Below are 25,468 nucleotides of genomic sequence, written 5' to 3' on the forward strand. Positions count from 1 at the left end.
TATGAATATAAAATATAAAGTGCAGGACTGACAGTAAAATGGAAGTTACTTAGCTCTGTACATGTGCAAGGTATGAAGTGGAGACCAGATTTTGAGTGCAGTCCAGTTAAGAGTTCAGCAGTCTGACGGCAAGTGGGAAAAAGCTGTTTCGGAACCTCAATCACACTCTTACAATTCCAATTACTGACCAACCCGGGGCATCTTTCTGACTGAGAGTCTTTTATATTTGAATGCAGTAACTCTAAAATAGACATCCACCAAACTGTAACATTGTAACCAATAAGAAAAATTGACTGCAGTAGCAAGTAGTCAACCCAAAGAGGGCAGCACTGAGACAGTTTTAGCTCAAATGTCGCAGAATTAAACAAATTCTGCAATTTGTGAAAATGTAACAAAAAAGACAGCAATTTATGAAGCTTATCTTTTAAAAAAATAAAAATAATGATGATTTGTAGTTTTGTTACTCTTGAAACATGCAACTCTAGATACATTAAAATTTTCACACAGTTGGGCCTTTTAAATGTATTAAATTGTGGCACTTTTGAATTCCCATACAGGATAGTTGATCATAACATTGTGCTATATGTTTAGATTTGGCCGGACCTTCCTTTACCTGTTGAGATCCAGCAGAATCTTCATTTTATTTAAATCTGTTCACCTTCAACTACAGATCCAAACGTTTCCTATTGAACCTGGTTTAAAAATAACTGCCTCTAGTAAAGATATAAAACATATCTTTGACAAAACTGCTGTTTTTGTTATTAGAACAAAGAACAAAAAGAAGTCAGTTATCCTGGACCCAGAAAAATTCAGTTTGCCGCCCCCTGTTGGTTGCTATGACTAATAACACTACTAATACAAGTTCTAATACTAATACTACTACTAATACCACGAATGTCGCTTCTGCTACTATTTCTAATCATAATAATAATGATAATGAAAAATAATGCCATAGTGTACGTAAAAAATCAAAGATGGTAATATTTTGTGCATTTCATGCACTCTAATGATATTTGATCTTTAAGGGGTTTTTTTTTTGGGTGAAATTAATGTTTTTTTTTCTCTTTTATTTATTCCTCAAAGGAAATGTTTTACAAGAAAAAATAAAGTTTTAATTCATCTAAATTTTGTTTTAACAATTTGTACCAAAACAAAGAATCATTACTCTTATAATGATCAGACAGCATGTCAATAATTGAGTTTAGTAACTTTTTCTGCCTTGTTAATTGGGATAGACCATGCATTTTTGATTTTAATAAAGAAATGAGATGCTCACACAGATTGGGATGATGTTTTAAGCTCAGATGGATATGCTTACACTCTTTTATTCCTCTTACGAGGAAGCTACTTTCATCTGGAAGTAGAAATATTAAACAAATCTAAATTAAACACTTTGTGTAATGAAAGGTATTTTAGGCATTTATTCAGACTGGTAAGTAAAATAATCTTATCTGCTGTGACTTCAGGAGGATCTCACTGTCCTGCCTTCTCCATGTCATCTTTTGTGCTGCAACTATGACTAACTTGAATAAAAAGTGACAAAAGAATAAATTGCAGGCCAATATTGCTTCTCTTCCAAAAAAAAAAAAAAATAATTCATGTAGTTCTGTTACATTTCTGTTCACAATAAGGCTGAAAATAAATGAAAGAATTTGGAAATACGTATCAGAAATCTGCAGTTAATGCAAAGGCACTGTGAAGATCTATGAAATGTAAATGTTTACTATGTTTACTCTGTTCTTTTCCTCTTATGCCAAATAAATTGATTTTTTGGAGGTGTGGACATTTTCCATAATTTATTAAACATTTCCACATGCAAAAGTTGCTGTAAAATAAAAATATGTTTAAATGACTCCAGATGAACATGATAGTCTCTTGAGACTCAATATTTAGTTCTCCAGTTTAAACCTGCAGTTTCACACATTTCAGTGTTAATAAACTAATTACCTTCCCTTTATTTATATAGCACAGATTCCCAATAACATCATTTCAAGGCATCTAAAACAATTTGATCCAACTGATTCAAATACTCTTGCGATTTTTACTCACCATTATGCAAAACAGCAATTAAGCAAAGTACACTTAAGTGTAGCGCGCCCTCACTTTGGAAACCACCACCAGATCTATTTGGAAAACACTCGCCCCCTCCTGGGAGCGCCCCTGCACATTCAAGCTCTTTCAATTTTATAACATCTCCTGGGTGCAAACTTGGCATGAGCTCCTTGAACAGGATCCAAAATACAATTACTCTATATTTCTACTTCCAGACCTGGACCTGAGAAATGCTTTAAAAAGTAAATTCAGTACTTATGTGATTTTTTTCTTACAAATCTGCATTTTTTTTGGCAGAAATGTACTTATATGTGGCCAATTTATTTCCCCCGTTCATATCTGATGACTGTAATACTCCATTGTACCATTTCTACAACAACAGAATAAATTTAACTGCATTGAATTTGCAATTGTAAAGGACAGGAAAAGGGAGAGAGGGAAAGCAACAGGGACCAACATTTTTGACTTTGTGTCTCGGAAATCAATCTCAAACTTTATGAGTTTTTTCTATCAAATTTTAAACTTTTGGAGCTCAGAAAAATTTCAGTTTTTCCTAGAAGAGTTCTGAAATCATTCTCAAAATTTCTGAGTTTTTTTATTGTGAGATTTTTAAACATTTGGAGCTCATCAATCTAGATTTTTTTAAAGAAAAATTCTTAGGTTAATCTCAATATTTGTGAGCGTTTTCCTTGCAAATTTTCAAGTTGGAGCTTGGAAATTTCCACGTGTTTTATAGAAAATGTCAGAGATTAACCTAAAACATTATGAGATTAGTCTCAAAAGTTTTGTTTGTTTCTGGAAAAATTCTCAACCTTTGGAGCTCAGAAATGTAAGTTTTTCCTAGAAAACATCTGAATTCAATTTTTTCTTGCCTTTTTTGTTTTTACTTTTGGAGCTCAGCGATCTCAGATTTTTTGTAGAAAAAAAAATCTTAAATTAATTTCAACCTTTCTGAAACTTTTCCAGACTGTGTTTTCTACAAAATTACTGAGATTAATCTAAAACATTAGGAGGCTGATATAGAAATTTCTGGTGGGATTTTGTTTCAATTTCTCATCTTTTGGATCTCAAAAAAACAAATTCTAGAAAATTTGAGATTAGTCTCAAAATTGTAGAGTTTTTTGGCCGAAATTTGCCCCCCTTTTTTTCCCTGGCCATGGATAGGGCCTCTTGTCACTTACTTACCGGTAGGAATCCAAATAAACTCACGATCCCAACGCAACGTTTACACTCCCACGTGAAAATAGCTGCGCATAGCTGCAAAATTACTATACATCTTTGAAAATCAGAATAAAAAATAATGCCGCAAGTGGTTTCTTAATGGTAAGTCAACAAAAAAAGCTCTTTCCCAGTAGGCATATAGCGGTAAAAGCAACTGACCGAAAATACCAGAGCTCTGCTTGGGTTGCTAGGCGACGGCTGGGTTTGGCTGGGGTTGCTAAGTAACGGCGCAGTGCGTGGAATGTTACTTAGGCGGTTTATGACAGAGGTGCGTAGAGGAGCTAATAATTGTACGCAAATAAAACTACTTCAGCATATTTTACCCAAGTAAAAGAAGAAAGCAGCCATCCGAGAAATTACTCAAGCAGGAGTAAAAAAAGAGTATTTGGTAAAAAAAAAAAAATCTAATATTCAATAATTACATCATCAAACGGACAAAAAGGTTATGTGGAAATTATGTTAATTTTAAGGACCCAAATGAAAATGTATTTTGTGACATAATTACAAAATTAAATCAGGCAAAAATATTTTCTTCCAAATCAATTACTTTCATTTGAAACATTAACAAAAATTGAAGGTATGTGTCTGATAAAATTTCGCTTGACTTCATTTCATTCAGTGAAGTTAGTCATAGTAGGTAGAGCATCCAGAAATTCCATTTAAGACTATCAATACTTCAAAATACAGTTACTCAAGTAAAAGTAAAGCATAGTATTTATACTCTTAAGCAAATGTAACTGTGTAAAAACTCAACTGCTTATGTTCCAGAAATAAAAGACCTTAACTTCTTGCCAAAAATGTCTGGGTAGGTTTTTATTTTAAGTGCTACTTAATTGGGCTGTTTTTAGAAGTTGCTGTTGAGCCAAATGGGTGTATAAAAACGTGCAAAATGTGAATTTTGCATAATAGGCCTTTAATGGGAGGCAAAAAGGAAAAAAAGCACACAGAAACAAGATAATAGGGGGTAATGGAAGCACATTTCTGATGAGGCGGCAGCATTAAAGAGCATAGGAACACTTTGGATGCTTTAAAAAACAGAGTTATATGGAAAAACCAGGCTGCTGAGTCAGCTGTCGCCTTAAGAGCGCTCCAGCAGACCGCCGTCGCTCTTTATGACATAACTGTTCTGGCATTTTCATTGGAATAATGGCACAAAACTCAATATGTGACAAGCCTACAGTTTCTTAAGCTGAATGTATTAGTCAGCAATGCTAAGAGAAGAAAGGAGGAAAACCTGCAAACTGAAATGAGAATATAAACTAAATCATGGGATCACTGTAAACTTGGATTATTAACAAATCATCATCATTTATAACCCTAGAAAATTTCTTTCATCACTGCCGACTCAAGCAATTCCTGGCTTCTCAAATACATTAAACAAATTTACTCAGACACTTGATGTGGTATTAAAGATTTGAAATTGTATTTGGCTTTTATTCCCCATTAAACAAGTGCATACATTTACAGCTTGGAGCATATTTTATTGACTTTTTATTTAGCTTTTTAGTCAAGTGCTCAAATTAGTAACTTTCTACGTACGAAGAGCCGCTCTGATAAAAACACAAACAGACGTGATAGTGAATGAAAAGTACATACCAATTAATTTTCAAGCATAAAAATAAACACAAACTGAAAAAAACTAGGGCTGAGCAATTTATTTTGAGAATAAAATCACATTTTATTCACTTTTGTTTCTAAAAAAGAAATTACAAATGACTTAGTATTCTACTCATAATAATTTGATGCTGATGTGTTTAAAAATTAAGCATTTCCTTATTTGCAAAACCAATAGCAAATAACTTGATAAAATGGTCAAAATTCTTCATTTTAATTTTCTCTCATATTTTGTGTAGTAGTTTTGCTAATATTACGACTTGATTCTGGAAACAATAATGTTTTCTTCTTGTACTATTTCGACTTTATTCTCGTATTACTACAACCGTACTTTTGTAATATTACAACTTTATTCTGGTTATTTAAAATAATAAATCTTACCCTAGCCCGAGTATTTTGTGGTAGAGTTAAGCTGAATTTAAAGTCCAAAGTTGTAAAACATGCTTGTCAAACAAGATGGCAGCCTTGGGAGTGCTGACATCATTCTTAACTATGGAAACCCAAGGAGCAGATTGGTGAAAAAATAAAATAAAATTCAGATTTTCCAAACATTACAGCTGCAGTATGTAGCTTTTATAAAGTAATTTTTTTTACACTGTTGAAACAATTGTTAAAATTTTCAATATGATGTGACAGTTTAGTATGAGACAGTAAACCTATGAAAAAAAAAAAAAGAGCTCCTCTGCCATGTCCCAGTGCTAGCTAGAAACAACCAATCAGAGCCAGGAGGCGGGTCTTAGCACAGTCAATTACATGATTACTCTTTGCTAGCAGATCCTGTTGTGAATGCTAAATTGTAATGGTAAGTTGTTTCTCCACTATTAGAACACTGAGTGGCGTACATGAGAATGATTGACAGCGCTAAGACCCTGCTCCTGGTTCTGATTGGTTGTTTTTGGTTGGTAGCGGTGCATTTCTTCAGACAGCAGTAGTAGCTCAAGGAGGAGGTGGAGTAAATTGATCTTTTCACAGATTATCTGACTCATATTAACAGTTATGATACACGCGTAAAAAATATATATTTTATAAAGGTTACATATTGCAGCATAAAATCAATTTATCACCCAGCCCTTTAAAAAAAACTAAAACAGGTTCCTCGGGTCGGATGTTGACAAATGGGTCAACTTGCCGGCTGACTGAGCTGGACGTCGGGTAAGTTCAAGGATCTCTCTCTTTTTTCACCCTTATATCTGCAGCCAAGATGGTGGTGATCTCGCCCTGCATGAAGGCCCAGGGCACGTTGGAGCCAATCAGCGGGCACCGCTCCCCGCTCGGACAGTACACCTCCCCAGTGGCACCCTGCTGCCTAATGCTGTCGCACGAACAGGGGAAGCAGAACTTATGAGCGGGAACAGATGGGCACTGGACGAAGTGCGTGTCCTCCAGCCGCTCGTGGCACAGAGTGCAGCACAGCGGCGCGCCACCGGGCGCCGCAGAGGAGTCTGAGAGGCTCTGCAGCGGCGGGGGGTCCATGCCGCTGGATCCAGGGGGAGCAGACCCTTCCCTTTGAGGTGGTCTCCTCTGGGAAGAGGAGGAAGGCGACGCGGGGCTGCTGCTGTTCAGCCGGGCAGCCGCCGCGGCGTCTTTGAGCGAGCCGGAGCTTCCTGCGTTGTCGGTGGCGTGGATGAGCGCCGCCATCGGTGACCGGACACTCTGTGCAGTGGCAGCTTCAGTAGAGTGGGGTGATGCAGCAGCTGAAAAGCTTGTCAGAGAAGATGAGGGCCATGGTTGACCCTCGCTGCTGTTCATCTTGGCGGCGCTGCCCTCACCCTCTGGCTCTGGGGAGGCTTTTCTTTTTGCAGGCCGAGTTTGCTTCCCTCGGTCTAGAAAAGAAGATTCAAATGATTAAAGGTGATCGATTGTGCTTCCTTGGACAAGCCAGGATAGCTCTATGCAATATACAAAACATATTCATCATATTTGTTTTTGCATAAGATCATTAGAATGAGATTTTAGTCTACTCAGTTCTGCCTGGTTTGAGCTTCTTTCAGGATGAGCTGTTTTATGGCCTACTGTCACTTTAAATCCAAATAAGCTGCTGCTGGCCACGCCCCCAACTCAACTCTACACTCACAAGTGAAAAAGTCTGTAAATGGCAGAAGTTGAGCCTCCTGCACAACCAACAGGAACACAGCAAATGGTTTCTGGGTGGTAAGTGAACAACAAAACACTTGACCTTTTCAACATACAGCAGTAAAACCAACTTACCAAACCTGATGGAGCTCCGCTTGAGTTGCTAGGCGATAGCGTAGTGCCCCAAATATGAGTTACCAATCTGGAGATTTTTGAAACGGCTCATTTTCCAGACACCAAAAAACATTAACTTATTGCCAAAGAACAGCTGGGTGCTTTTACTAAGAGCTTGTGCTGTTTTTAGAAGCAGTTGAGACCCAAATGGAAGCATAAAAACCAGCATAATGTGAATTTTGAATAATAGGTCGCCTTTAATAATCACAACACAGGTAACAGATTTCATGCAGTTACACCAACTCAAATTTAAGACTTTGTAAGATCTTTTATGACCGTGATAATTGTCAAAATTGATATAATTTATTTTTCAGAGGACAAAAGGTGGGACTTTTTTGTGGCTCTTGGCAGCAGCTTTGTGCTTCTGACACAGCTAGCTAGTTAGCTAGCTGGCAAGTATTAGCAGCTTGTTACCTCAGCTTGTTACAAAATTGCATTTTGTATAGCAGGATAAAGCTGTTGGTTTTATGGGGCTGCATCCCGTTTATTCTTGAATTTTAATCCAGACCACAGATCTAACATTTTTATATGCATTTTTTTTTTTTTGAGAATGACGACTATTAAAATAGCCTCGACAGTTTCAGCGTAGATGAACTGAAAGATTTTAAATTCCTTAAAATAAAAAAAAAGGCAAGATTAAAAGAAATTTGTAAGTATACTATGTAAAAATGTTTGATTGTTGTGTTTCATGTTGCATAGTTGCAACATGAAGCTATGACTTTTATTTTGTTTAAGCTCACTTTGTTGACAAACACATGCCAGCGTGGAAAGGCTGAAAAAAAATATTCGTAATCAATCGATAACTGAAATAATCGTCAATTATTAAGTTATCGATTAATCGTTAACCAGAGTATACAGACTCAAAACAAGGACGTTTGCTTTAAGAACATATTCGGTGCGCTAATTACGCTAAAACTGTACAAAAAAGAATTAAAAATGCCTGTAAATACGTTTTATTCCAAACTCCTCGAGCATAAAAGCAACTGCTACCTGTTTTTGAAGAAGTGGCGCCAGCCTCGTACGCCATGATCCGCTGCATGGCGGCGTGGTCCTTGGTAAACCGTCCGTCCTGCAGCGCCATCAGGTCCCTCACCGTTTTGCCTTTGCCTCCCCACTCCTTGTGGCTTTCTGACATGTCCGACATGCTGTCCGGCCTCTGTTTGTCCTTTAGCTCCTCGTGGCGCTTCCCGTGATCTACGGGACCCGAAACGACCAGACTCATCTGACCCGGACGGCCGTTAAGCGGGTGAACAGCGGAAATGCCGCCGTTAACCAAAGGCACCAGAATGGGAGGAACTGAGCTAGTCCTGCGGGAGTTGGGGAGCTCCGGTGGATCGTCGGGTTTTGGATATCCGTTCGGGATGGGGAAGCCGTTCGTCTGCCTGCCCGCCGGGTACTCCACACCTAAGCGGGGTGGCCTCTCAGACACCGGGTATCGGTCTAGAGTTTGCGGCGGACGGGAGCCCGGGTCAGAGGCGTGGTGGGACTTCCCCGGGCCGGCAGAGCGGCCCTCCGGGAAGCCATGCACCCGTTTCAGCTGTCTTGTAGCCTCTATAACAAACTCGATTCGGTCGGCGCCCTCGTAATTGACACATCCCCGGCACACTGCCTCGGTAAAATCCCAGATGATGGCCCAAGGCATGCGGGGTAAATCGCACAAATAGCAGGACTGTCTCCTGGAAGCAGCGACCGCCGCGGAAGACATGTTGTAAAAGCCCCGGAGACAACGCAGAACTATCCAAAATGTCCGTCTGTTTGCTTCTCGCCGCTGGGAGACACAACTAAGCAGCTGTGAGATTCAGAGTCATCAAAGAGCAGCAATGAAATACTCCCTTCCGTATACCTTCGGGGCCATTGTTGCGGTGTCTGCTGCGCCTCCAAAGCGCGGCTCCACGCTTACTACTCCGCTCCAGCTCCGAAGTAGAAACGTGACGTCAGCACGATCCTCCGCTAACACCTTCTTTTCTTCTTCTGTTTACTCGTTTCTTCGACGACATGTCAGGCGCATGCGCAGTGTTGTCATCAATTGGTACGCCTCATTTTATTCTTCGGCGAGCAAATCGAGGAAGGAGGAAACTCTTTTCCATCTGTCCAGCCACTGCGGCATGCCACGGAAGCCCCCTTTCAGATCCATCAGTGGGAGCTGCGAACCCATTCACTTTGACCATAACATCGATGTGTTACTTTGGTGTAGAAAGTAAGGGATAACGTCAAAGGATCGACATAATATGGTGCGTTCCAGGCTGAGTGTGTAAACACTCATAGTTTATATCTCAGTGTTGCACATTTTGTTGATAGAGACTAATGAGCTGATAAAAACAGATGAAGTTGAGAAATAATCTCGGGCTTTGTCGTCCATTTCGGAGGAAATCTCCTCTCACTCCGCCTCTTTAGTACTCACTCCCGATTAATCTACCGGTGAACTGTTAAGGAATACACCCATTGTTAAGGAGAACATTCAGCATCCCCTCCCCCACGCGAAATGGCAACCGACAGAGGGTTTAAATAAATAAATATTGCATAGCCCTTCAAAATAACCACTAGGTTAACTATTCAGTCTTCAATGTCTTGTAGAAAACTTTAATACATATTGATTGTTGAAGTTTGTGTTCATCCAATTTATTTATTATACAATAGACCATACTGTATTGATCCCCAAGGGGAAATTGATTAGATATCAAATTAATTATCAAGTTAGATATTAATTATATTTTACTCTACAATGTTTACCATAATAAATTAAGCATATTTTAATAGAAGATACTGTAGGTATCCTTAGATACCTTAGTATCCTTAGATACTACTGTAGGTATTGGTAAATACCTACAGTAGTAATTTTAAGCAGCTTGAAAATGTGACAGAAATGTATTCAAATCAAAATTTTAACTATGTGGAAGCAATATGGATATGTCCCAACTAAATAAGAGTAATTCTTTTCCTCAACAACAATGAAGGCATGGTCCATGGATATTTAAATGGGGACAAAAATAGTTTTACTAATTCAAATTTTGTTCAAATTTATGACTCCAATTTGGACCCTGTTGAAGTTTTATGAACATATATTTAAATTTATATTTCTTAGTATTTTTACTATGCTGTACTTTTTACTTTTCCTTGAGTAAAACCATGTTGATGTCGTGCTATTTTACCCACTTTTGCTTGGCGGTGATGTCACAGGAGGAAAAGAAGACTTTATTTTTTCTCACCTTACTTTACATTAACCTCCCTTCCTTGTCCCAGTTCTCATTGCAGGCCTGCAGGAAAATGTCGGCCAGCTGCCAAGGGGGAGTGACTGTGGAGTTGCACATAACTTTATTGTGCCAGAAAAATCCACTCAGGCTAGACAGAGGGACTTTTTACAAGTTCACTTTTTGTTTACACACTCTCTAAGACCTCTCTCAAGTTGAGCTTCATAACTCAACTTCTCTGGTTTAATGCTTGCCAACTACTCTGCTGTTTTGGCGGCAGAGAGCGGAAAAGAGAGGAAGGTGTAGATCGCCAAGTATGACTCACTCCAGTCGGCCAGATGTGCCACATCTGCAGCCATGATGATGAGTCTGCGTGTTTCTGAGCAGCAGAAAGGTTCAAACACATTACAGAGATGTTTGAGATAGTCTCTGTGTGTGACGTTTGTCCAGAAGCAACAACGCTTCTGAATAAGATACATTTGAAAAAAATAATTATAATTGAGCACCCATTGTTTCAGCTGAGTTTCCTTAGATGGAAAACTTTTTAACCAACTTGAATAATAAACTGAACTCGACTGCATTATTTGATAACGATCAACAAGAAGTTTTTGTTGGTTTTTTTTAGCTACAGAAGCTAAATAAAAAGGCATTCACTAAGAAAGTCTCTGAGTTGGCAACAGTGAGGTGACTATTGTTAACTGCAAACGCTCAGACATGACCTGGTGGGCTGGTCTGTCAGCCAAACCTCCTTTAAGGGAAAGCAGAAGAGGACAGCGGTTGATTTTCAGACCTTTGCTGAGTTAGATAAGATCAGGGGATAAGATTGGCTATCGGTTGATCACCGATCTCACAAAATTAAGAAAATCTGCACCAATAAATCGACTGGCACCACAAATCTGGAACAAACTTCCAGAAAATTCCAAAAACAGCCGAGACTCTGCAGCTCCTTTAAATCGAGGCTAAAAACCTGCCAGATTAGATTTGCTTCTAAATTATAATAAATTAAACATTGACCAACATTTTGACGGCACATGATAAAATGTAATGTCTACTACTGACTTTACAAATGGTGATTGTTCATGTTATTTTTATGTTTTCATGATGTAAAGCCAGACGTGGATAAAGTAAGAGTAGCACTACTTCAAAATATTTTTACTCAAGTAAAAGTAAAAAAATACCGGCAGTTGTTGCCTGAGTTCTACTGTAAATATAGACCTCTTTTTTTTTTTTTTACAGTGTACAGTTTTACAGTGTAGGAGGCCTAGAAAATTACTCCAGTAAGAATAAAAAGGTATGTGGTAAACAATCTACTGAAGTACTGACTAACTGATCAAATGGACCAAAGTGTAAAATATGTGGAAATTTGGGGTATTTTATGAACCAAAATGAAAATAATTTATATAAATAACATAATTACAAATGATCAAAAACAAGCAAAAGGAAAAAAAAAGTAGAAATCAATTTCTTTCAATATAAAGTATATGTAGTTGACAACAACTACAGGTGAATTTTTGGTTAAAACATGTTTGTTCTTTATTCGGTGAAGTTATTCACAGTAGGTAGAGAATCAGTTTTACTCAAGTAAGAGACACTTTATAATAAAATAACTCAAGTAAAAGTAAAATATACAGCATAGTAAAAATACTCTAAGAGGTTATTCAAGTAAATATACTACTGCCCACTTCTGTTGTTGCTGAAATGTGCTACACAAATCAACTTGAGTTGACTTTAAATTGGTGAATACCAGGCAGAGTTCTGGTTTCAGGCGGATCCTCATCACCTAAATGCTCAGTCTGTTTTTCCTGTGTCGCTCCCTTTGTGCCTGTGCTTTTGAAGGAAGGAGCGAAAACCAACTCTGCTGTTCCCATTCGCATCCAAAATGGCTGAGATCTGACACCATGTGAAAGAGAGACTTGGCTTCTCTCAGAGGGATCCTGTTGCTGAGGAAGAAAACAAAATAACCTTCATTCAGTCTGAGCACCAGAAAGACGTATCATCATCATCATCATCATCAACACGGCAACAGAAGAGGCACAAGTTGAGAAAGTGGGGTAATAGAAGGGCATTCATACTTCTGGGATATAAACACATTATTCTTTTTATTTTCATTATTTATCAAATCTTTGTCTGTGATAAAAGAACCCGCTGAATTAAAAATAAACATGTTTTAACCAATAATTCACTAGACACAGAAATACACCTGCAGTTTTTGTTAAAGTTTCATAATCATTCGTTTTTTTATTTGACAGAAAATAATTTGGAAACATTTTTATTTTGCCCAATTTTGATGTTTTTCTTAGTTATGCAAATTATTGTCATTTTCTTCCTTAAAATACCGAAAAATTTCCACATGACTTTATATTCTGGTCTGTCTGATGATGTAATTTTTAAATGTTAAATGATTGATAATTTGATCAGTTATTCAGTCATGAGTAGACTTTTTACAAAATACCTTCTCACTCATTTCTTAGACGGCTACATTTTACTTTTATTTGAGTAAAAATATGTTGAAGTAGTGCTACTCTAAATTTAGTATATTTTTTGGGTACTTTACTGACCACAGTTACTTTAACAAGTGGTGAGATTTATATAATTATTTATATTGTTTGAAAAGTAATCACAATAAAACACGACCTGTAGCAAAATAGACTGAAATTCACTGAAGAAAATGAAAAAGGAGCATTATAAAAGAAAATATACACACACACATTGAAGACTGCAAAAGCACTTTCATTTTGGAGACGGCGGTGTTTGGACATAATGGCAGTTCTTAAATTTAGAGGAAAAAGACAGAAGATAACAGTTTTTTAAATGAACAAAAGCTCTAAGTATTCCACCAAATTAATTGTGGATCAATGACAAGAACAAATGTTGTGGAAGGATACTTGAAACTATAAATAAATAAATTTACCACTTGACAATGTTTGACAAACTTCTTGGGAAATAAATATTTATTCATTTCTGCTTGTCCACATAGTATTTTTTAATATGTTTCCACTCATGCTCGACCTGTTAAAAAACAAGAAAAATCCACAATCAGTGCCAGCTCTTTATTCACCTCCATAAATAAACCACATTATATGTTGACAGAACTACTCCATTCCATTGTAAGAAGATGATGTTTTTTTTATTTTTTTGCTGGAGTGAATGAAAACTGTCTTTAAAAGTTTTTATTTCTTGATTTTGTCACAATCTTATTAAGAGGGACTGATGGGGGAGTATTCGGGGTATCATCATAAAACAAATTTACAGTCTATCTTCATGCTCTTGTACTTAGTAGACACATACAGTTGAAACCAGAAGTGTACATAGAGTGACACTACTTTAGTAGCTCTACATCGCAGTTATCTAGAGGAACAACTTTTAAATCAAAAACTTGCTTTTTTAAATTGTACTCAAAACAAAGCTTGTCATTTATCAAAATAAGAATAGTTTTGGTGATTCTAACTGACCTTAAACAGGAGAAGTTTAGTCTGATTTAGTGTCAGAGAGTAAGGAGAAAAAAAGTGTATCTTTTTATGTGGTGTATTCAATCGTCTGGTTGCAACTGTACACATATAAAAGAATAAAGTATTACAGAGCAGTGAACCAGTTGTTTATTGCTATCATTTCTATGCGCTACCAAAATCATCTGTTAGACAACTGGTTCAACAATCCTCATGCAAAGACAGCCATGCTTTTATGCTACATTCACTTGATACATTTTTGTAGTTTTGATGTTCTCAGCCTAGAAAGAGGCTATGTGACTGAAATTACATTGATATGTTCTGTTTCTTTAGCTGTAATGTTCAATAGAAAATGCCCCAGAGTCACTGGACTTGAAGTGCGTTTGTCTGAGCGACAGCTGGGAGCGATACAGTCCGTTGCTCTGGAAGTCCAACGGACTGTCCGAAACCTAGAGTAAAAGACAGAGGGAAAAACTCAACCTAACTCAAATTTATTTCTACAGCACATTTAAAAACAACGGATGTTAATCAGGTCAACAAGGAGAAAACTTTTTTTTCCCAAATACATTCAGTCTACATTCATTCATGATGTTAAGCTTTTATTTTTTAAAAATCCCTTTTTTTTTTTTTTTACATATTTGAGACTGTCACAATGCTGTGTTACTTTAGTATGAGAAAAAAAATCGATCTCCTGATTGATTGGTTGTGTCTAGTAGCAACTAGAAATTGACAGAGCCAGGAGGCGGGGCTTAGCTCTGCCAATCGCCTTCCACTCTTTCTCTCTGCTATGCCGCACTTAGCATAGCCTGTTGTGAATGCTAAAGCTAGTTAGCATGACCACTGATAACGGTGGATTAACGGTTTTAAGTTGTTTCTCTGCCATTAGCCTAAGGTAAAGGTAAAAGGTAAAGGTAATTTTACTTATATCGCACATTTTTAGCAGCAAGGCCATACAAAGTGCTTAGACCCTCCTCCTGGCTCTGATTGGCTGATTCTGGTTCATGGTAGCTCAAATGGGAGGTGAAGAAGATCGATCTTTTCACAGATTATCCAGCTCATAACTCTTACATGGTAACAGTTTTAACAAATATGTAATAAGGTTAAAATAAAAAGGATGTCCTTAAAGCTACTTCCGGCAACTTTAAGGAGTTTTACTTTACCTCTTCGAACTTCTTAGCCTTGTACTGCTCTGCACCTTTCAGGAAGTTTAGCAGTATTATATCACAAAGCACTGTGCCCTAGAAAACAACGATACAAAAAATAATAATAAGAAGAATATCAATATCTATAATAGAAGAAGAAACTGTAAGAAATAAGGATGCACTGATCCAATTTTTTCACTTTTGACACTGATATCGACATCTGAGGCTTAGTGTCGGCCGATCTGACAGAAAAAGAGCACTGAATTGACTTAAAATGTTTTCCTTTTTAAACAAAGGCATTAATGTACTGAATTAAAGATCTATTTGATAACTCCCAATCAGTACAACACATTTAAATACACCAATAGCTTCACAAGCTTGGTCAAGCATGTAAAAACAACTTTAATTTGTTCAGCCAGTGAAATAGGAGTAAAACAGCCAGTAAAAATAAATAAAAATAAATTATTAAGAAACTGAAACTGACTAAAAACATAGTAAAATGTACAAAACAAATTTTCTTTCAAATGGTTCAGAAAGCGCAAATAGGAATTCTAAATATAATGTAAAATAACAATGAAGTGTAGAATTAGATAAACTAGATCTGCCTTTGTAATACTGGATTGATGCATTTCTAGTAAGACCCTAATTAAACAAGATTTTTGAGGCTACAAAAAAAGTAAATTTTTAAATTCTGGTAAACCTAGAAAATGATGTAAGATATAAAAATTCTTGTATAATATTAGTGTAAATTATAAGAGTTTAGCTCACCACTCCCACGGATGTGAACGCTGCCACCATGTTTATGATTGTTGGGATCATGTTAAACTTTCCCGCCTAAAAACAAAGATTTTTGACAACATTCACAGTTTCCCACTCACTTGTTTTAAACAGACATAAACTATACAAACAGGAGAATTTAAATCTCTAATGTAACTGAAATGTTCGTGAGTTAATTTGAAATAAATTGTTTTTAAATATTAAAATATATACTCACGTTGCCATTGACAATAACATCAAATCGAATGGCAAAAGCTTTGACCAGAGTGCGGTAGTCTGTCCCATTTTCCATCTTATAGTATTTTGCAAACCTGTACAAACAAATACAAACATACAAATATTTCAATATATTTACCTCTTATATTTAACCTAGATAATAACAAATAACATTAAAATAATATGTGTCTAAAGTTGAATATTTTAGTTTTGCTTTGAAAAAAAAATCTACAAACAGGCAAACTTTTTTCGCGAGTAATTTGGAGTTACGGGCCACAAAAAAATGAAATTTTAATTTAATACTCATAGTAACTTTTTGCATTAAATGGAAAATGATTAGGTCTAATTTAACTTACATTATAGGATGAGTATTATGTGTTATCTACACTGTACCAAGTAAATTCTGGGTTCAGAAATAAAAAATTTTGCACAAAAGTATGATGCTAGCCTAGTGTTCTAAAATATACAACTAAGTTTTCTGGTTGGTAATTATGAAAGAAACTTAAGTCACCTGAAATTGTACCCAGGAGAAACGTTGCTCTGCTGCGACATGGCATCGAGTCGGGTGAACGAATACGACGGTTTACATTCATCGTCTGATTTATCCAGATCACACATCCAGCTGATCATTATTCCAATCACTCCACCCTAACAGAGGAGGAATATAAGGATAAACAGAAAACAATCAAAGTGCTTTAAAAATCATCCAGATATTTTTTGGCAAAAGGTTAATGTTTTTTAGTATCTGGAAAATGAGCCATTTCAAAAACCTTCCAGGTTGTTAGGTCGGAATCAGTGGGCACTGTGCCGTTACCTAGCAACGGTACAGCCGAGCCCAGCCCATCGCCTAGCAACCATGACTTTTTGTGAGTTTTTAAACATATGGTTGAGTTTACATATACTGTTAATGGATTTTAGGAATGTGACTTCTTTTTATCCTTAAAGGGGACAAATGCATTTGCACATTTTGTATTTGGGTTTCTACTGCTTCCTAAAACATCTCAAGAACTTTAAAAAAAACCTACCCAGCTGTTTTTTTGGCAATGAGTTAAAGTTTTTTGGTGTTTGGAAAATTAGCCATTTCAAAAACCTCTGGAATTAACGCCACAATCAATGGGCGCTGCATTGTTACCTAGCAACCCCAGCAAAGCCCATGCTGTCACCTAGCAACTCAAGCAGAGCTCCATCATGTTTAGTGAGGTGCTCTTACTTCTGTATGCGCTGTACAATGGCTGATGGAAAACACAAGTTTTTTATTTTTCACTCAGAAACCACTTGTTACATTCTTGTTGTGTGTGCAGAAGGCTATACTTCTGCTTTTCAAAGATGTGTGGTTGTATAATTGTGCATCTGTTTGCAGTCATTTTAAAGTTGAATTGGGGGGAGGGGGGGATGGCCAGCAGCAGCTTACTTGGATTTAAAGTGACAAGACGCCCTAAAACAGCTCAATTTGAAAGAACTAAAATCTCATTATCTAAGAATGATTTTGAGCAAAAAATACAAGGAACATGTTTTGTATGACCCATAAACCTAACCTAACCTGTTCAAGGAAGCTTAGTAGGTCATATTTTAATATCACAAGATGTGCGGTAAATATCACAAGTTTAATTGAACCCCTTTAAAAATGCAATTGCTGTTTTTACCGTGTTTGCCAGCTGAGTGAAGTTCTGCTCTGCGTCTTTAAGAATGTCCCCCACTTTGAAGATAGGGCAGTAGATGTCATTTTCTTTGTTAAAGTTGCACTTTTTGATGTAATCTTTAGTTATTGATGGAAGGAAGTTCCCTCTGCAGAAAGACAGAATTTATGTTAAATCGTCACCACTACATTTGACTGATGTTATCTATATTCTGGGTGAAATAAATCCAAAAGGAAAAACTTGAGCTAGCCTGGGACTAGTACTGGTCAGTTATATTCAGTCACAACTAACATTAATTCATAAGTATTAGTGGTCTGCTTTCTCCAGTTATAATTTGATCACCTAGAATGTGAGTTAATATCAGATACAGACAGAAAGTAGTATAAAAAGTGTTGTACTTGGTGTAGTTAAAAGTTGGGAAACGAATGCTGTTCTTTATGAAGATTGTGAAGTTCTCCACATCGTTCATGGGTTCTCTGGGAAAACAAACACATTATAACTTTTCTAAAGCCTCAGAAATTGAGTTTCAGAAAAAAAAAATATTAACAAACAGAATGTCACAACATCAAAATGTCTGATGCAAAGCTTGCAAATAAATGAAGTGTATAAATGATATTGAAATATGTAAAACAAAACATTTCTTCTAATTTTGCACTTATGATAGAACTCTTAATACATTATAACTTCACTATTTGGTTCTTTACAAAAGTTTGCCGTCAGTTCCAGGAGTTAAATTGAACAGGCTTGTTTTGAAAAAGTATATATTTATTTTGATCACCTTAAAATCTGAAATGCATCTAAGTTGTTAAAACTGCACGTAATTTTTTCAGCCCAGCTAGAATCTAAAACTTTGATTCTGCTTGAGCAAAACAAAAAATGTTTGATCAAATTCGATGTGCCAGGGAAGTGTTGACAACAGCTGCGTTTCCATTACAAATGTGTGCAACTTTTCTGTTAATGTTGAAAAAACACAATTTCGCAATTATTGTGTTTCCATTAAATAAGAAATAAAATTAAAATCACACATGAATAAGTCATTAAAAATCATGGCAGTGACAGAGGTGAACAGTTACGATGAGATATATTCATAATTTAGCGCTAACATCATCTGTCAGCCAATCAGAGGAGATGTTGGCGTCTTAGTTTTAGAAGCGACAAACCCTTTGTATTTTGGAGCGGCTACGTATGCGGCGTTTTGAGGAAACGATAGTCTGCAATTTTACAGAAGAGCGATGAATTCAATATGTTGGAATGACACGTAACTTTTTATGAACTGCGATGCTGTGAGAGCTCTCATAAAGACAGAAAAAACAAAAACCACTTCCTCTCATTTTCTTCTTTGTCGTTTTCTCCAGTAGCAACATCAGGTGATCATTTGACTCGTGTGATGCAAAAATAAGTCTTTCTGTTGCAGTTTTGTGAAAAGCATCTGCTACTATATGACTGAAAAACCATCACAGCGCAGAAGCTTTTCATCAAAGAATGTGACTTTTTTTCAAACTTGCCGTGTTTCCACTCAGCAAATTTATTTTCATAATTTCAATTTGCGCGAATTTATGGTTAATTCAAACACATTTAGGGTTGCAGTAATCAATGTAACTAAAGATAAATCCATTTATGCGTTTCTTTAGATTTCACTGGGACTATAGTATTTAAATCACATAAATGTTCTTCAGGTGATAGAAGAGGTCAGTATCTTTGAAGTTTTTGGTCAGAGTTCATCACTACACTCAGATTTCAGGCCTGACCTTGAATTTCCAGCTGTAATAGTTTAAGCTTTGTGTTGACTCTAAATTGTTCCTCTAGATAATAACTTCTTTTGGTTGTGAGTCACTCACATTGTAATGTAGAGCTGCGTATCATCTGCATAGTTGATGATATCTGGATGTTTAGCTGCTCAACAACAAAGTGGTTCCTCAACTTGCTTACACACATTAATAAATCACTGTGTATATGTAAATATATGACATGCAAAGTATCGTCTCACGTCTTGATGGTGTCGATCTCGGCAGGACACCACCCTTTAATCTCACACATTGAGACGTTGCTCTTGAAAGGGACGCAGTTCCCTGTGAAGATTCCTAAGCAGGAGTACAAAGAAATGTTCAAGGAACTCCAAAACAAATGCTATCGTAATTATATTTTAAATTTCATATCATAAATTTGTTTTCAATTGAACATGTTACCATATCCTCCTGCTCTGTGACGATATTTTGTGCAGTCACTGTCTTTGGTACAGTTGAATTTCTCAGTCTGAATTACATGGAAAGATTTAAAAAACACAATTATTTTTGTGTTTTTATGATGTAAAGTTTTGTTGCTTAAATGTATTAATCAAATAAAGTTGATTGATTGATTAAATAATGTTAGAATAAGTATTTTACACTATTAATAGATAAGATTAAATGATTATGTTCCGAAAGAACTGCTAACCCAGTACAATTTTAACAGAACCACTGTATTGGTACCAACACTAGATTTAGCACAGATTTACTCTATTTAATCATCAGCTGGCAACTTCTGAAGGCAATTGTTGCACTCAGATAAAAGGCAGGCTGAATACTTTTGCACACCACACTTTTCAGTTTTTTACCTGCAAAAATGTTTTGAATCATGTAAAATTTTCTTTCTACTTCACAATTTTATACTCTCCCAGTTCTCCCAGTGCTAACTAGAAACAGCCAATCAGAGACAGGAGGCGGGTCTTAGCGCTGTCAATCATCCTGCAGCTAGCAGACGCTTTCACTAATGCTCAGTCTAGTTAGCACGGCCACCAATGACGGCGGATAAACTGTAAGTTGTTTCTCTGCCAATAGGACATTGAGCAGCACATTTATGAGGATGATTGACAGCGCTAGTTATTTTTGGTCCGGAGTGAGGCATTTCTTGAGATAGTAACTCAGGGAGGAAGTGAAGGAGATAGATCTTTTCAAAGATCTCTCTCAACATGGTGATAATTTCAACAAATATGTAAAACACATATTTTTAAAAAATATTACAAACTTCAACTTTAAGTATTTTCTTCTTGGCCTTGGAACTGATGATTTGCCAGATGTTTATAAGCTGTTCCCCTCTTTCCAAATGCCTAAATATGTTGTCTTGTTTTAATAAATCTTATGTATAGCTTGAGTTTTGCTCAGATTATGAATTTCCATATTTGGACATTAGATCTTGTCATTAACATAAAAGTTAATTCAGAAGTGAATTCACAGCCAGCTGACCTCAGGACAGTATCCTTGCACTTGGTTCTCTGTTGTAATCATTTTGGTGATGATGCAAAAGACCGAACCTCCCTGTAGAAAAAGCACATGGATTTTGCAGCTCAGCCTTTTAATGAATCTTTCTACTTATTACTTAAATGTACTGATAAATACCTGCGTAGGAGTGACGTAGTCCGCGACATCCATGACTCTGTTGTTGTAGTTTCCGAAGCCTTTGACCTTTGTCATGACTGACGACTCTATAGCTGTGTCTCTTACCTGGTAGGCCTTTTCCCAGAGAAACACCCAACTGAAAATACAAACAGGGAAAATGTGACAAAGATCTTAACATCAGAATTAATTTAAATAAATATCAGGCTAAGTGGCTTTTGGAGCCCATTAGCAGGTTAGAAACTGACCCTTAAAATCATCAGAGTTCGGTAGTAACAATTATATTTTTTGGATTTTTGGATTTTTGGATTTTCTACCCACAGAATGACAGAATGAGTATTTTTGTCCTTAAAATACCAAAATTTCCACCTAGCTTTATATTTGGGTTGGTCTGATGTCATTTTTAAATATTAATCCATCCATCCATCCATCCATTTTCTGTACACCCTTGTCCCTACTGGGGTCAGGAGGGGTTTTAAATATTAAATGATTGAGTATTTGATCAATTACTCAGTAGACTTTTTAACAAATACTTTTTACTCTTACTGGAGTAATTTCTTAGATTGCTACTTTTTACTTTTACTTGAGTATAATTTTTGGGTAGTCTACTCTTAAAATCACTCTGTTAGATGCAGGGACTCTCCTAGTCTTTTTGGTGCCCTGGGCAAACAACATTCAGCACCCCCTCCTACCTGCGTTTTTAGTGCAAGCACACTGAAAATGTGTTTTTTATGTCTTCCGATGCAGAGCGTGTTTATGTTTATGGGGTGTTTAACTGAAGCATAAAGGCGGCGTGGCTCTTTGACAGTGTTAAAAGTTAAAGGAAATATATATATCATTATGACATCTGTAAATATCGGTATTAATATTGGCTATTGGTCCAAATTTTTGTATCTCTATTTCATAGGCTGGAAGATCGTTGCTAAGCAGCATTACATCAGAGTAATCACTCCATTACTCTGCACTGGTGCAAAAAAAAGAAAAGAAAAGAAATCTGTTATTTTTTTCCCTTTTATTAAAAAAACCTAATCATTTTGTTGGCACCAAGAATGTGACAATGAGATTATTTTTATGAGGACAATAATAGAAAAAAGAGGAGTTGAAAAACCCATTCTGTGGGTAAGGATGGAATTACGGTACTTGCTTGGAATCAGATCCAGCTAATGGGTAAATGAGGCTCTTCCTGTAAGACTAATCAGCCACGGCAGACTGATAATAGCTGTGTGGATAACTATTGGACCAATGATGACTTAAACTGATTACGTTTAGTCTCTAAGGTCAACGTTTAATCAGTGGATGAGTTTCTCTAAATCTTGTTGGGACATTTGTCCTTCAATCCCAGAAATATTTGTCAGGTGATAAAAGACCGTCTTTGTAATTGTCTTTATGCATTTCTGACTGTTCAGGTCTGCATTTGCTCACATTTTTCAGTGAAAAGGTCTTTGTGCTAGGATAAGGTGTTTTTTTTGGAGTTAGCAAAATTAGTGTATTTAGCAAAACTGCAATGGAAACTACTTTCTCACCACAAGAGTCACATAATCAACAACCAGATGTGGCTATTGGTGGAAAATACAAAGAAGACGACTGGAAGTGGTAGGAGGATGATGGTGCGTCATATTCTTAAATGATTTATCGCATGAGAAAACTTATTCACATGTGATTTCAATTGCATTCCTTAAATAATGGAAACACCACAACTGCAAAATAGTTTGGTTTTTTTTCAACATTAGTGGAATATCAAAACAGTTTTGAGCACAATTGTGATGGAAACGCAGCTACAACAACATAGAGCTGTGTATCATCTGCATCGCTATGGTAACCAATCTTAATAATTATTCTAAGATCATTTATTTGTCTCATATGGGAGAAATTTGCTTTAGAAGAGGGGACAAAACTGCACTACAACAAAAACAAAACATTACCTCAAACAAAGTCAATGATAATAAATACATAAAACTAGCATAAATAATTAAATAAGCATGAATCAACTTTTCTGACACTGGTGCTTAATATTAATGAGCAAAAGAAAACATGGATTTCAGATGAAGCCGTATCTGAGTTAGTGGGAGCATATTAAATAGGAAGGACCCCAGCACTGAACCCTGGGGTACCCCAGATGTGATTTCTGTCAGCTTCAATGTTAAATTATCTAACACACCTAAATATGCTAAACAAAATGCTACAGAGAAACCTGAAATAGTCAATGCCATTTGACACAGTATTAGCTTTAATTTGCATAGCAGCCAATCCAGTTGCCCCATTCGTTTTCCTTAGCATTGATTGGCTGTAACCCCAAAAGTGGAAATAAAGAACACTGTAGAAACTTGCTGTCGTGCCAAGATGGTTCCCACTATAGAGAATTAATACATATTAAGATATACTTGGTGTTTAAACTGTTAGAATAGGCAGTTATATGTGTTTCTAGAGAAGTTCCCAAGTATTCACAGATTTTAGCTGCTGGCATGTAGATCATAAAGCCACAGAGTGACTGTAGCTCAGTGAATACAAAAGTTTCCTTGCAATCTGAACGTTGTGGATTTGATTTTACATGATGACTTTCCACTGGACAAGTCAGTTTCACTAGGAAAACAGAAATTGTCTCCATTTAGCACTTAGTCCATTAATCATTAGTGAGAACTGGAATATCACCACAGTGATGCAGAATTGAGTCAGTTCATTCCTAAATGACAAATTAAATCAATTCAGGAGATGTCTGTAAATCTGAACAGGTCTCAGTGCACTGCAAAACCATTAAATATCATGTATTTTTGATCCAGCTTCTACTGCAAATATTTTATTACACTTGAAATAAGACAAAATAACTTACAAGTTATGTTTAAGAAAGATATATAAGGCTGTTTTAAGCCAAATAATTCCTTAATGTCGATAAAAAGTACTAGTTCCACTGTCTTATGACAAATGTCTTGTTATAAGTGAAATAATCTGTCAATATTAAGGAATTATTAACTTAAAGACAAGCTGATGTATCTTTCTTAAAAGTTACTCTTTAGTTATTTTTGTCTTATTTCAAGTGTTTTAAGATATTTGCACTAGAAACTAAACCAAAAGTACTTGGCAAGACTGAGTGTTTTTGCAGCGTGAACTGATGAAATTTGCTTTCTTTTTAAAACCCTTAGCGACATTGAAACACAATGAAGACAGAGTTCTGAAAAGCACATTCTATTTATTTTAATGTAAGTTTCTCTGAAGCTCAGCTGCATTAAAAGTGAGCGGTTAGGCGCAGCACTTAAATCACTGCTAATGCATTTGTATTGACAGAAATCTTAGAGTGAGGAACTGACACTGCTTTAAGCTTTAAAATCTTAAGTGTAGCTGCTCATCATTTAATAAAAAGCTGTTGAAGTATCTGTTTATGAGTAATTATGTTGAAGAGTCACTTAAAATCACACAAGCTAAAGTCTGCAGACATTTAAATGGACTTATAGTGAAACATTAACATTTCAGTGAATTCGGTTTTACAATTCTTTAAAATGAACTGTTTTAGCAACAAATCTTTTAATTATTCAGGCTTTGCAGTAATTAATGAAATGATTTACACTTACCCAATAAAGTAAGAAATGATGATAAGTTGAACAATCCGGTTAATGATGCCGATAGTCCAGCTTTTCACAACCACCGACTTTGTCGTTTCATAAGTGAAGAAGTTCTTCATACACGACCACATCTTGGCGGTATGTGGATGGAAAATATGAAAAACCCTCAAAAATAACCGAAGTGATTTTTTTTACGGTGTACAGATTTGGATTGGACAGTCTCAAAGATAATTCTAAGATTAAAGTGAACGCAAAAAAAGACAAAAATAAAATAAAACAAAGCTTTTGTAAAGAAAAAAGAATCTTAATTAAGCTGTTAATTGATCTAAATTTCCTCCATCTCACTGACTTCTGCCTCTGTTCTCTTCCCGTTTCTGCAGACGCCAAACATCTCGATGATAAAAGAATAAATGAGGATCCGTCTGATTCGGTGTTAGTCTTTTATGCGAGCTGTGATCCAGCCAGGCTTTCCTCCTTCTGGCAGCTAACTTGACAGTTCTCCTAAAAGGCCAATAATAAGACGCCTCCTCTCTCTGCAGACTGCGCTGTGGTCGCACACACTCAGCCTTCAGTCAAAACCATCCAGCAAAATTTTAATCCACATCCTTTCCTCTCATGAGGCTCGAATTTTAGATACAAACCTTACTTTGAGCCACTTCTTTTAATTTTCTGTTTTCATTCTTTGGTCTTTCAGTTTTGATTTTAACCAAACAAATTAAGTTGAACAGAATAGACTGCAACAATAATTAAGACAAAAGGATGTTTAATTTGAGAGGGAAAGGAAAGTTCTGCATGTTAATTATGAACAAAAAAACATGCACAAGTCATTTTTTCCAAGTCTTTTAACATTTAATTTACAATCCACAAATCCGTTTTTCAAAATGTATGAACTATAATATTTATTACATTAGAAATATACATAAGTATTTATGATCTAAGAAAAATAATCAAAAGAGATTAAAACTAATCTCAAATTTGTAGTAACAACTGCTATTCATCACTT

The 25,468-nt window shown here is 36.2% G+C and overlaps 2 protein-coding genes across 2 annotated transcripts; both read right to left on the reverse strand.

The window, feature by feature from the left end:
- Positions 1–4,674: 4,674 nt before the first annotated feature.
- LOC102233953 (interferon regulatory factor 2-binding protein 2-B-like) lies at positions 4,675–9,072 on the reverse strand. The gene is made up of 2 exons (XM_005810704.2): positions 8,125–9,072; positions 4,675–6,710 (listed from the first exon to the last, which is right to left on the reverse strand). Exons 1-2 carry the CDS (start codon positions 8,837–8,839, stop codon positions 6,046–6,048), a joined length of 1,380 nt encoding a protein of 459 aa, XP_005810761.1. The 5' UTR covers positions 8,840–9,072; the 3' UTR covers positions 4,675–6,045.
- Positions 9,073–12,787: 3,715 nt separating this feature from the next.
- Positions 12,788–24,920, reverse strand: p2rx3 (purinergic receptor P2X 3). The gene is made up of 12 exons (XM_005810717.2): positions 24,475–24,920; positions 20,915–21,050; positions 20,762–20,833; positions 19,727–19,793; positions 19,528–19,621; positions 17,939–18,016; positions 17,547–17,688; positions 16,415–16,551; positions 15,905–15,998; positions 15,679–15,744; positions 14,929–15,006; positions 12,788–14,217 (listed from the first exon to the last, which is right to left on the reverse strand). Exons 1-12 carry the CDS (start codon positions 24,594–24,596, stop codon positions 14,098–14,100), a joined length of 1,206 nt encoding a protein of 401 aa, XP_005810774.1. The 5' UTR covers positions 24,597–24,920; the 3' UTR covers positions 12,788–14,097.
- Positions 24,921–25,468: the final 548 nt, after the last annotated feature.

Source organism: Xiphophorus maculatus, chromosome 5 (genome assembly GCF_002775205.1).
Source record: "Xiphophorus maculatus strain JP 163 A chromosome 5, X_maculatus-5.0-male, whole genome shotgun sequence".
NCBI lineage: Eukaryota > Metazoa > Chordata > Actinopteri > Cyprinodontiformes > Poeciliidae > Xiphophorus > Xiphophorus maculatus.